Source organism: Siphateles boraxobius, unplaced genomic scaffold (assembly GCF_051911475.1).
Source record: "Siphateles boraxobius isolate OS27281-9 unplaced genomic scaffold, OSU_SipBor_1 242, whole genome shotgun sequence".
Classification (NCBI taxonomy): Eukaryota; Metazoa; Chordata; class Actinopteri; order Cypriniformes; family Leuciscidae; genus Siphateles; species Siphateles boraxobius.
Window position 1 is genome coordinate 142,501 of NW_027508858.1, and position 12,500 is coordinate 155,000.

General features: G+C 39.2%; 1 protein-coding gene across 2 annotated transcripts; it reads right to left on the bottom strand.

Annotated features, from left to right (window-relative positions):
• Positions 1 to 1,132: 1,132 nt before the first annotated feature.
• pwwp2b (PWWP domain containing 2B) lies at positions 1,133 to 12,013 on the bottom strand. Of its 2 annotated transcripts, XM_077241884.1 has the most exons (4): positions 11,574 to 11,975; positions 5,524 to 7,156; positions 3,097 to 3,132; positions 1,133 to 2,106 (listed from the first exon to the last, which is right to left on the bottom strand). In XM_077241884.1, exons 1-2 carry the CDS (start codon positions 11,711 to 11,713, stop codon positions 5,524 to 5,526), a joined length of 1,773 nt encoding a protein of 590 aa, XP_077097999.1. In that variant the 5' UTR covers positions 11,714 to 11,975; the 3' UTR covers positions 1,133 to 2,106; positions 3,097 to 3,132. The 2 variants fall into 2 exon arrangements, with proteins under 2 accessions (XP_077097999.1, XP_077097998.1); XM_077241883.1 differs by lacking the exon at positions 3,097 to 3,132 and having other exon boundaries at positions 1,133 to 2,108; positions 11,574 to 12,013.
• Between the last annotated feature and the right edge of the window lie 487 nt (positions 12,014 to 12,500).

Below are 12,500 nucleotides of genomic sequence, written 5' to 3' on the forward strand. Positions count from 1 at the left end.
GGAGACGCAGATCCAGAATCATCGGTTCTCGCACCGCATTTAATGAGGATAAAATAAGAAAATAATCTGCAAAAATGTAACGTGTACCTTAAAGGTCCAAGAAGGATAAATATAAAGATACCAATAACTATACTAGCGTCCACACTGTTGTAATGTAAATATGTTGTATTATTATGTATATCCTTCTGTTTTTGTCGTCTGTCACTTTAAATGCTCTTTACTTTACTTTGTGTATTTCTACAGGGATAATGCACATTTAAGAGTAACTGCACCAAATGCTCTTAAAGCAGGACGGATTCTGATTGGCTGTCATTTTTAAAGTGATGATGTCATTCCTCTGTGCCCTTATTCCAATGATGTCATTCCTCTGTTATCATTATATTTGTGGTTCCTTTACATTCAGAAAGAGTTTTCAAACTATATCTTTATCATCATTTGTGTGAACTATCTAGAAATAAAACTGTAAGAAGGAAAAAGTACCGTTTTCTTCAGAAATGTAAGTACAAATAGTCAGTTCACTGAAATCAAAGTCCTGTTTTACAGCACTAATATCTAAACATTCTTAAATCAAGATACAATTACTGGAGAAGCAAAAAGATATTCAGATATTCTTGTTTTCTGAAATATTTATCAAAATGTAGTCATGCTTAAAACTAGAACAAATATCTGCAATGGAGTCAGAAAAATAAACATAATTTAAAGGGAAAACAAAAACAAGATTATTTTTCTGTCTCCATTGCAGATATTAGTTCTTGTTTTAAGACTAAACTCGCTTAATATTCATAAAACGAGATTTAATATTTTCTTCTCCAGTAAATGTATCTTGATTTAAGAATGTTTAGAAAAAAACATCATCTTTTGCACCCGACTCATGCATGCGCAACCCAATAGTGTTTTGAAACTAAACCATTTTTCCATGTCCACGTGCAAAAGAATATTGCAGAAAGGACATTGCTTTATTATTTTATTCTATTTACAGCACAATATAAACTCGAGCAGATATAAAGCGCTCGACGTCCAGAATCGCAAGGAAAACGCACAGATCCTGAGCGTGACCTTCAAACGCTCGTGTCCCGAAGGTCATTCACAACACACACACACACACTCATCCAGCAAACACGATTACACACGCTGCTTTTTATGCTTTAATGAAAGAGACGGTGCATAGGAGCGTACAGTTCTGTCCATATCTCCAGTGGAACAATTCATAAGGAGGAAAGCAACGGTGTCTAACGTAAACCAGGCTAAACGCGATAATACAGTGTACACAACTTCCTGAAAGCGTCCTTTAATTAACTGAAAATTAAAATCACTTCAAAAGCGATGGGTTGGCTCCTCCGAGAGTCTGCGAACAGCGGGTTCACAGCAGGCCACCAAGGTATGGATAAAGTGCTTCTCTTAACGTGACATTAAATAATTAAAGCAAAAGAAAACATCACATAATCAGAGCAAAATAAGAAATGGAGGACAGGAGATATATTCCTACAAGGGGACAGAAAAGAGAGAGAGAGAGAGAGAGAGAGAGAGAGAGAGAGAGACTGTGAAGCGACGGACACTGCATGGTGTAAGACCTACATGATGCAAACGGGAATTTCACATTTTCATAATCTGAAGAAACAGACACAGTAAGACTTGTCGTTTAGTATCATAACACGGATAATTGACGGTCCGTTGCGTTCGGGCGTCCTATGAGGACAGTCAGTCATAAGAAACAGCAGCAGTGTGATCTTACAGGATTATTTCGAGGCCAGTCACCGATCGAGTGTTTTTCTTTTTTGTGAATAAATACATTCGGATTTAGTGTCAAGCTACTTGTTCTAATATAATGTACGTCCTACAAAACAAACCAAGGAAAGATGGAGTGACAAACGAAGAGGAGATGGGGATTGTTCGCTCCGAGATGTTCCCACGTTCTCCTCGTGGGCCTCAGACTCGGCCCGCTCTTCACGAGGCAGTTTCTTCCAGCAGTCGCGTGTGTGGGAGGAAAAGAGCTCCTTCCTCATGGTATCCGTGGCTAATGAAGGCGCTCTCCGAGCTGGGAGGATCCCACATACTGGGAGCGCCTGCAGACCCCTGAATCACAGCCAGTCCACTGCCGTCCTCGTCCTCTACAGACACAACACACACATGAGCAGACAGAACTCAGCCCTGAGAGCTTCACAAATATACATTTAACTCATCTATTCAGCACTGACAAAGAAACACAATATTAGTGTGCACTGTGTTTCTATGAGTATCACGATAACAAGCTCACATCAAACCACTGAGAGGTTGTTTTACGTAAAGAGCTTACAATGTATTTACTGTGAATGATGATGCATAAAAAACATGCATAAAAATGCTTGCATATTGCATTCATAAAAATCCATAAATACATGCACTAAAATGCATGATCCATAAAACACATTAATAAAATCCATAAATGATGCAGAAAATGTATGCAGAAAATTCATAAATGATGCAGAAAAATGCATGCACAAGAATGCATAAACGCATGCATAAAAATGCATACATAAAAATGTATGTATGATGCATAAAAATATATAAACGATGCATAAAACTGCATAAACAATTCATAAATGCATACATGATGCATAAAAAAATGCATGCAAAAAATGCCTAAATGCATCATTTTTTTTTTCTATAGCGTTTTATATAATACAGATTGTTTCAAAGCAGCATCACAGTAATAAACAGGAAAAATAACAATACAATAATGCAAACTTCATCAAATATAGGACAGATTAATAATAAAATGCTTCACTGAAGTTTGGACCCACAGGCATGTAGTCATGCAAAGCACAGTCTAGATGTGTCTAAATATGGGAAATTCAGGATTCCAAACACTGGCAGTGGGAGCGGCTTGTGAACTTGAGCTAATATTGAACCATCTCAATAAACATGAGGCGACCTAGCAATCTCCAGAGAAACTGAGGCCATGGGACCAAACCGGGAAGTTAAAGACAATTCTATTATCAATAAATCACGAATGAAGCATGTTCAAGCCTGTTCAGTCTAAAAGTGTTTGGAGATCATTGCTTCATGAAATTCCAATGAAATGTGCACCTAAAAGCAAAAAAGATGTCATGTACCCACCTTCAAGTCATTCCAAACCGTATGACTTTCTTTCTTCTGTGGAACACAAAAGGAGAAGTTTAGCCGTATGTTCATGCTGCTCTTTATAACTGGGAAAGGTTTTACAGCGCCGATCAAAGTACAATAAAGATATCTCAAGACTCAAGTCAAACCATACGATAGTGCTTTCTGTCGGCTTATTGAAGTGCGCATGTGTGTTATGTGATAGGAACGCGTTCTTACTGTGGATTAAAACGCATCCAGACAGCGTTTTGCATATCGCAAACTCAGACTATTTTTGATCCAAAAAATGTATGAAAACGCTCTTATAAGAAGTGGTACAGTAAATCCTGCATCTGTAACTGCAAGAGAGGATAATGTGTTGCATTAATCTTCTTCAGTTTTTAATGCTTTATTTAACATCACAATCGACATAAATGAAATACTCCGAGTCAGATATGCAAATTATTAAATTGACATCACTACCGGGAAATAACCCGATTCATTAATAAAGTCGTGTAAACACAGTTTACTTGCGTTCTCGGGTTATCGGTTTGCATGTAAACCCGGATAACAGGTTATTTCAATAAGCTGATGTTTGTGAGTTACCAGCGCACTGGTGTGCATGTAAATGTGCTCATTGTGCAGCAAAACATTTACCTTTGTGTTCCACAGAAAAAGAAGTCGTCACTCAGAATTAGAAAGACAAAATTGTGGATTCATTTTTTTTTTACACAAACAAGGGTAACACTGAGTACCTGATGAGGCAAATACGTGGTAAACAAATGCAGACAGAAAAAATTCAATAAAGATATGCACAGTAAAAAAGGATCTCTAAAGAAACTAATGTCTAGAAAGATCTGCATATAACTAGAGGTCTGACTGAGAACGGTTTGACTTACAGAGTCAAAGGTAGAAGTCTAAATTCATCAATCAGAAACTTTCTGTACTCATTACTTGATCCACAAAGTGGCGAAACAGCTTGATGTCTCACGGCTGAAAAAGAAACGAGTCAAGCGAAACCAAACTGCACACTACTGGAGACGCAACAGCGACAGATGCCCGAGTTGGAGAGCGTTGGTTCAGAGATTCAGGTTTAAAGAGCACAAAGACATTTGCTTCTGCAGAGAAATATCGCAGACATTGGACAAGGATGAAAAACTCTCTAGCACCTGTGTTTGTGCACACTATCACATGTCAAAACTGAAGAATCCCCAGACAGCAACAACAGTGTCGGCCCCCATGCGGTACGCGTGAAATCGATATGTTGTGGGCCGGATCTGGGCCGACACTGTGTTGGTGTCTGGGTGCTTTGGGCTTAAAGGATTAGTTTAGAATTAAAATTTCCTGATAGTTTTCTCTCCTCCACGTCATCCAAGATGTTGATGTCTTTCTTTCTTCAGTGGAAAAGAAATGACGATTTTTGAGGAAAACATTCCAGTTTCAGTGCAGCTTCAAAGTCTCGACACGATCCAGCCGAGGAATAAGAGTCTGATCTAGACAAACCAGCGGACATTTATAACAAAATAAACATTTATATACTTTTTAACCACAAATGCTCATCTTTCACTAGCTGTGATGCGACACACATTACGTAATTACGCTGGAATGGTGGGAAATGTAGGGAAGGGCGAAAAACTCCGTCTCATTTTCTCCTCCAACTTCAAACTGTCCGACATTGTTGTTTTACCTTATTTTTTTTTGTAAATTCCGTTTTATTTAGTCTTTGCATGTTCGCTTTGTAAACACTGGCTCGGTTCTTCCTCCTACGTCACGCTTGACCTTTCAACTTGATTATGTAATGTGTGTCGCATCACAGCTAGTGCAAGATGAGCATTTGTGGTTAAAAGTATATAAATGTTTATTGTGTTATAAATGTGCGCTGGTTTGTCTAGATCAGACTCTTATTCCTCGGCTGGATCGTGTCGAGACTTTGAAGCTGCACTGAAACTCACATTTGGACCTTCGACCCGTTGGACTCCATTGAAGTCACTATATGGAGAAAATCCAGGAGTGTTTTCCTCAAAAACCTTCATTTCTTTCCCACTGAAGAAAGAAACACATGAACATCTTGGATGACGTGGGGGAGAATAAATAATCAGGATATTTTAATTCTGAAGTGAACTACTCCTTTAAAGGGATTGTTCACCCAAAAATGAAAATTCTCTTATCAATTACTAACCCTCATGTCGTTCCAAACCCATAAGACTTTCGTTCATCAAAACAACTGGATTTATCGAAGGATTTCTTTATGAATATTTTGAAGCGTCAGAGTTTTGGGTGAATAGAGGGACAGAAATCTCTCAGATTCCATCAAAACATCTTCATTTGTGTTCCGAAGATGAATGCAAGTCTTACGGGGAGGGAAAGACATGAGGGTGGGTAATTAATGACAGAATTTTATTTTTTGGGCGAACGATCTCTTTAAGAGTGCAAAGAAAGACTCACCTAAGTTTCGCAGTGAGACAGTAGAGATGTGATTTCGGCGCTCATGTGTCCCACCGCCTTGGCGGCCTCCATGATGGCGCGACGGTACATCCCTTTCTTTTTGCGGTTGAAGCGTAACCTGAAGAATTCGCGGAAAGGCGACAGTTTGGCGACCGATAGTTGGGAGGTGGTGGGGGAACCAAACCAGGACACTTTAGCTTCAGGCCAAGGAGCATCGACCTCTCCTTCTTCTCTACGAGAACCGCTAATACTGAGTATCCGAGCAGGCCACCACGGGAATCCGTGAATCTTTCCCCAAACAACATCACCTACTGTCACGGCGTGACCTTCTTCGGTCACGCACTTAGTCATGCTGCGAGTGTGCAGCCGCACGGTTAGAGGCGGAACAGTCTTGCTTTCCCCTTGGGAAGACGACGATACGGAGATGTCGTCGCCCGGAGCGAGATCGCAGAGTTCTGGCGACGTCCCATCCGAGCTAAACGACTTGGACTCGTCTAGACTGTCGCTACTGCACACCGAGAGGCTCGACGAATCCGCTTTCCTCTTTCGGAAGTTAATGAGTAAAGTCAGATCGCTGTGTCGATCGACCTCCTCGCCGGACCAAAGTTCAAGCGGGTTTTTCTCGGCACCATCCTCGGATTGAGAGTTGGGAACTCTCGGACTTCTTCTCCGGGAACCGCCGACAAGTTCTGCCTCGTACACGGACACTTGCTCTCCTCCGTCAGACCGGGATCTCAAACGGATCTTGGGCGACGGGGACTCTGGACTTGCCAACTTTGGGAGTTTGAGTTTGGGAATGGAAATGGTAAGACCCGTTCGGATGGCGTCCATTTGCGGTTGCACAACTTTCTGGGATTCCTTGGAGCCGCCTCTTTGTCCATGCCCGTTCTGCAACAACTGTTTTGGACAGAAGGGTTTGACAGAACCGTGAACTCTCGAGGGGATCTTTATTACTTCGCCTTTTCCTTGAGGAGTGCTATAGGAGATCTTAATCACAGGACTGTGGGGAATGATGTCCCCTACCGGAAACTTCTCGTCGTCTTTCTTGTCCTTTCGGAAGCGTTTGCTGTCAAAGACCATCGAGTCCTCTCTTCTCTTCGACTCTTTGTTGTTGTCCCCGTCGTCCTTTCTCTTGGCCGGAGTTGTTTTAGTGTCCTCGTCTTCTTGAGGTGCGTTTTCTTTTCTAGACGTCTTGGGCGCCGTTGGTCCATCTTTGCTGTCCTCGTCGCTGTTTAGTGTGTTTTTGCATTTCTCGCACAACACCTGCCGAGGTCTCAGTCGGATCGTGCTCATGGTCATCCTTCCAGGCTCTCGACTCCTCCTTTTCTTCCTCTTGATTGGACGAGGTGGTGGTTGAGGAACCCACTGGTTGTACGTGTGCCGGACCCAAACGGGTTGCGGGAAAGGGGCGCCCTCAAAGTACGGTGGGTACGTTGGCTGGCCCGGTTGTACCGGGACAGGGACGGGACCAGGAGGAGCCATCGCCACCTCCGTGTTCTCATCTTTTGGTCGCGGTGAAGGTGGACTAATGGGTTTAGAAGAAGCCTCTTCATTCGAGACTTCACAGTCCGGTCTCAATATGAGGCTCTCCTCTGAATTTCCAACAACGTCTGGAAGACAAAACAGCCCAGTCCTACGGAAAAGAATCAAGATTCAATTAGTTTAACTAGTCGCCACCTACTGGTGTAACGATGTAATTTATAATCTTCATTTGAAGTGCCAAGTTACTTTCAAAAGGTGATTTTCTCTATTTTGATCGCTACCGTAGACATCAGTGTTTGTGTCCGAAACTATAAACTTTTATCCCAGTATTTCTGTGATGATTTGAATGATTGTAAGTAAGAAATAAAGATACTGTGGTTGAAAATACTGTTTGTGCAGCGGTTTCATATTTATACATGACAACGGCTCTCTCTGGGTCAAAACACAGATGTAAATGTTCGCTGTGATCGGACTCGTCACAGGTTTAATAGGGCCGAATCACTGACATTAAGAAAATTGAGTATTAAAAAAACTACAATTATTATTAAAATAGTACTTAAACTAAACAAAATTATAAAATAAGTTGGATTTTTTTTTACCTCAGATAATTTTTAGTTTATTTCAAGTAAGGACAATTGTGTTATTTGGTTTTAGTTTACAATAACAATCCTACTACGATGGCACGGAAAAAAAAAACCCATAAAACCTTTAATGTCCTTATTTTTACCAATCTATCTTATCTCAACGCTGAAAAAAAAAAATCAGGTTGAAAGAATGATTCAATGACTCACTCATAAAGACTCAGCATTTTTTAATGAATCTCTTGAATGAATAATTCACTTTTTAACATGTCGCCACCTACTGGTGTAACCATGTAATTGATAATCTTCATTTGACTCTACGGTAGACATCAGTGTTTGTATCTGAAACTATAAACTTTTATCCAGTACTTCTGCAATGATTTGAATTGGATGAGCATTTAAATAGTACTCAAACTAAACGAACCTTATAAAATGAGCTGAAATAATTTTTTTATTTCAGATAATGTTTTTTTTATTTCAAGCTAGAAAGTGTTTTAGAAAGTTTTGGTTTTAGTTTACAATAATAATCCTGCTACGATGGTCTAGAAAGAAAACACTTATTTAACACTCTTATCACAATGCTGCAAAACATTGGAAAGCGCATGAACTGAAATACATGGTTAAGCATTTCTTATGGCAAGCTGACTCTTGACTGGAAAAACTAGTTGCAGTTTGTGCAACGAAACCACACCTATGTTTTCATAACTTTTAAAACCCTGCAGATATAATCTGATGACTTAATGCCGCATTATTCTTAGAAACTGTGATGCTTGGAATTTAAAAAGTAGGGTGAAATTCACAAAAACAGATATATTTAATAATGCAAAAAAAAAGTGTTTTAGGACAACCATTGTTATTCGTATCATGATAATAATTAAGCAAGACATGGAGATTTGCTTTACATTGCAAACGAAATTATAAAATGAGCTGAAATAAAAAAAAAATTCAGATAAATGTTTAGTTTAGTTTTTTGGTTTTAGTTTACAATAATCCTGCTACGATGGCACAAAAAATACTTATATCACCTTTAAATGTCCTTATTTTTAACACTCATCACAATTTTGATAATTTTGCTTATAAACTGAAATACATGATTACTGAGAAACTAAAAAACTAGCTAGTGAAGCAGACATATCGTGCAAAACAGTCACATTTCAATAGCCCAAAATAAACTATTTTAGGACAACCATTATTATTCGTATTGTGATGATAATTAAGCAAGACATGGAGAGTTGCTTTACGTTGCATATTTGCATGTAGCAAAACCACTAAATTCATGAGAAGTTTTGTGAGGTTGACTCAGTGGTTTCAGTGATCACACTGGAGTCTTGAGGATAGCAGGAGTCTGTGAAAGATGCAGCCAAAGCAAAAGCGCAGTCAGAAACCACAGACAAAGAGACCAACGGGTCGGGCCCGGATCCCCCCTCCACCTCGCTGCACAAAAACAATCCCATAAACCACCGGGGACGCAGGGAGAGGGCCAAGAGATTTGGGTGTTTTCACACGCAGCCCTGAAATCTGATTGTTCCGGGATTATTAATTAAACCGTAGAAGGAAATCCTGTGGGAAAGAGAGGCAGAAGCCTCAGGCAATAAACACCTATCATTTGAGATGTTTGATGAAAAATAAAACGCCCACCCCTAAAGCGGCAATAACTACAGCGTCTGGAGTAAAAAACATTTCACTGCGTAATATATATTCATATATATATAGCTGGGATGATGAACGACTAGATGCTATTTAAACACAGTTCAGGATGAAATACTAGCTGACTACATACTGTACACTGCTTACTATTTTTGCCATCGGCGAATGATTCTACGATAAACGCTTCAAACTGTAGTATACTAAACATACAGTGTAGAAACTAGTGCTGTGCAACGATTAATCACATCCAAAATAAAAGTTATATATGTGTGTGTACTGTGCAAAAATTCTGTATATATAAATATACACATGCATGTATACATTTAAGAAATATTTGCAAGTATATATATATATATAATTGATATTATATAGAAATATAAACATTTTTCTGAAATATATACATGTGTATATTTATATATACAAAATTATACACAGCACACACATACATATTATGAAAACACAAACTTTTATTACTCACGATTAATCGTTGCGCAGCCCTAAACTATTTTCGCTCAGACATTGCTAGTAAAGTTCATACATAAATGCAATACATATTGAATTAAACATGAACATCAATCTAAAATGCACTCCAATCGTCTTTGTTTTATTTGAAACTTCCAAAAATCATTTGGTACGTTGTATTATTATTTTCATCTTATTTTTAGTATGTAGCTTATTTGGTAACACGTTACAATGCGGTCTTACTGTTTAACGTTAGTTAATGCATCAACTAAACAATGTGAAAAGTACTTTTACAGCATTAAATAGCCTTTGTTAATGTTTTACTGTTCATGTTCACAGTGAAACTTTCGATCTTAAAAATGCGTTAGTAAATGTTGAAAATAACATTAACTAAGATTAATAAATGCTGTTAGTTCATGTTAACTGCAAAGTCTTCTGCAAAAATGTCGTGCAAAAAGTGTAGTTCAATTAAAAGCGACTTAGAAAATAATAATGGAATAACTTTCAGTTCATTCGTCACACTGGAAACCAAAGGTTAAGCGCAGTGCATTGTGGGACACTGTTCTATGTAGTGTGCTCAGCAAGTGCATTAGTGCACGAGTATGATATTCTGAGTATAGTGCCAAATGTTCAAGGACAGAGTGAATGAGTGATGATGATTCACTGAAAAGCTTCCCGGCAGGACGTGATTCACGATGACACAACATCAGGAACAAAGCAGTGAACCAGCATTTGAACATTTAACAAATGCCTCATGGCAATAAAAATACAGGGATTTATTTTACAGCGATGCCCTAGAAGAACCATTTCTGTTCCCCTAAAGAACCTTTCAGTGGTCAGTTCTTAAAATAACCATGTTTTCTATAGTGTGAAGAACATTTTAATGATCTAAAGAACATTTAGTGCAATGGAACCATCAATGCTAATAAAGAACCTTTATTTTTAAGAGTTTACAGGTGAGGAAACGCACACATAGTACATAAAGTATTTATATTTACAGTTGATTTAAACATGTAAAAATAATAGCCCTACATAAGCGGAGCTCATTTTACATCATAAGCTGTCTAGGAAGTATTTAACCTTTGGAATAACCGGACTGTAATAAACATTGAATTATCAATGTCAGTTATTATTTTTGTGATGGGCTGCATCTCTATAAAGGAAAAGAAATGTAAGATTCTCCTGCAATGTGTCTATTAATACCTCACAGTATCTGTGTGACAGGCGCTTATAATATTCAAGCAAATATACACAATGAATCCACACAGGAATATAATGTGGAGAAGGCTCAGTGACATCAATGACAGATTATTCCACATCAAACCCATAGAATCTGAAAATAACACTGATGAAATATGGAATAAACCAATGCAGATTCACAATCAAAGGCCTCATGGTGAAAATCACATGAAAGTGTTACTTTAATCAAATTATCAAATGAATAAATACAATATTTGACCTTTACACTGCCTGTATTTAACAATGCCATCTGACCCTTCATGAAGAATAATGATTATTAGGACTTAATTAAACAGATCCTGTGTCACTAATCACGATGACAGCGATAAATGTGCATGAAAACATCAATCAGTGTTTCATGTGATGAAATGATAAAGACTGCTACAAGGCTAAAGCAGAATGAGCAACCATCACCATCACCATCTGAGAGACACTACATAAAAACACACAATCCGACACAAAAGAGCGATTTATTCACTTCTAGTGTGTGTAATGATGAAGATGATGATGATGAAGATGGCTGCTGTTCTTCTCATTGTCTCTGCTCGAGGCCTGTGTGTGTTCTCCTGGCCTGCTCTTTAGGCCCCACATTATAAAGTGTGTGTTTTTCGCATGAAAACACAAAGAAAGGAGACTCACTTTCTGCTGCAGTCCAGTAAGATCCCGGTGTAGCTTTTCTCCCGGTAGACCAGCGTCACCACGAGCGTGTCGTTCACGATCTGTTCGACGGTCACCGGGATCCGGGAGCCGGCCCGCAGCTCCTCCGGCACGGCCTGCATGTTTCCTCGCTCGGGGTCCGGGTTTGGGTCGCTCGATCGCGGCCACCGGAGCCTCGGTCGCGTCGCGTCGCGTCGGCCTTCACTGCGATCCGTGCGCGCGCTCGGGAGGCTCCGTCAGGACGCGCAATGACGCCATCAACTCCACCGACGCGTTACATAGAGCGGGCCCGTTCGCGGTGACATCACCAGAGAAAGACGAGAACCACCGTCTGATCTGAGCGAACTATACACACACACACACACACACACACACACTGCACATTACAATGTTCTGGATATACAGGTATACTCACCTAGTATAGATCACATGGCACATAAAACAAAATATAAATAAGCACACACACACACACACACACACACACACACACACATATATATATATATATATATATATATATATATATATATATAGGGTTAGTATATATAAGCCTACACACACATATAGCTACACTTTTGTTAGGTGTGATTAATTGATTTGACAGCCCTGATATATATATATATATATATATATATATATATACAGCCTATATTCATTTCCTGTATATATTAGAGTTTTTTGCCAGTCTCTTATTTAACACTTAAAGTCCCGCAGTAGTCAATCTTTTTATCCCTTAAAACTCATCTTTGATCACCAAAATGACATATTTAAGCGTTTTTACCTTAAAATATCTTGAATGTAACTCGACACCCTTGCCTCATTTAGTATGCGTGGTTCTCTGAATATGTAAATGAGCCCCGCCTCCACTCACTCACTCACTCAGAGATCCACTGGTTGACGATCACACGT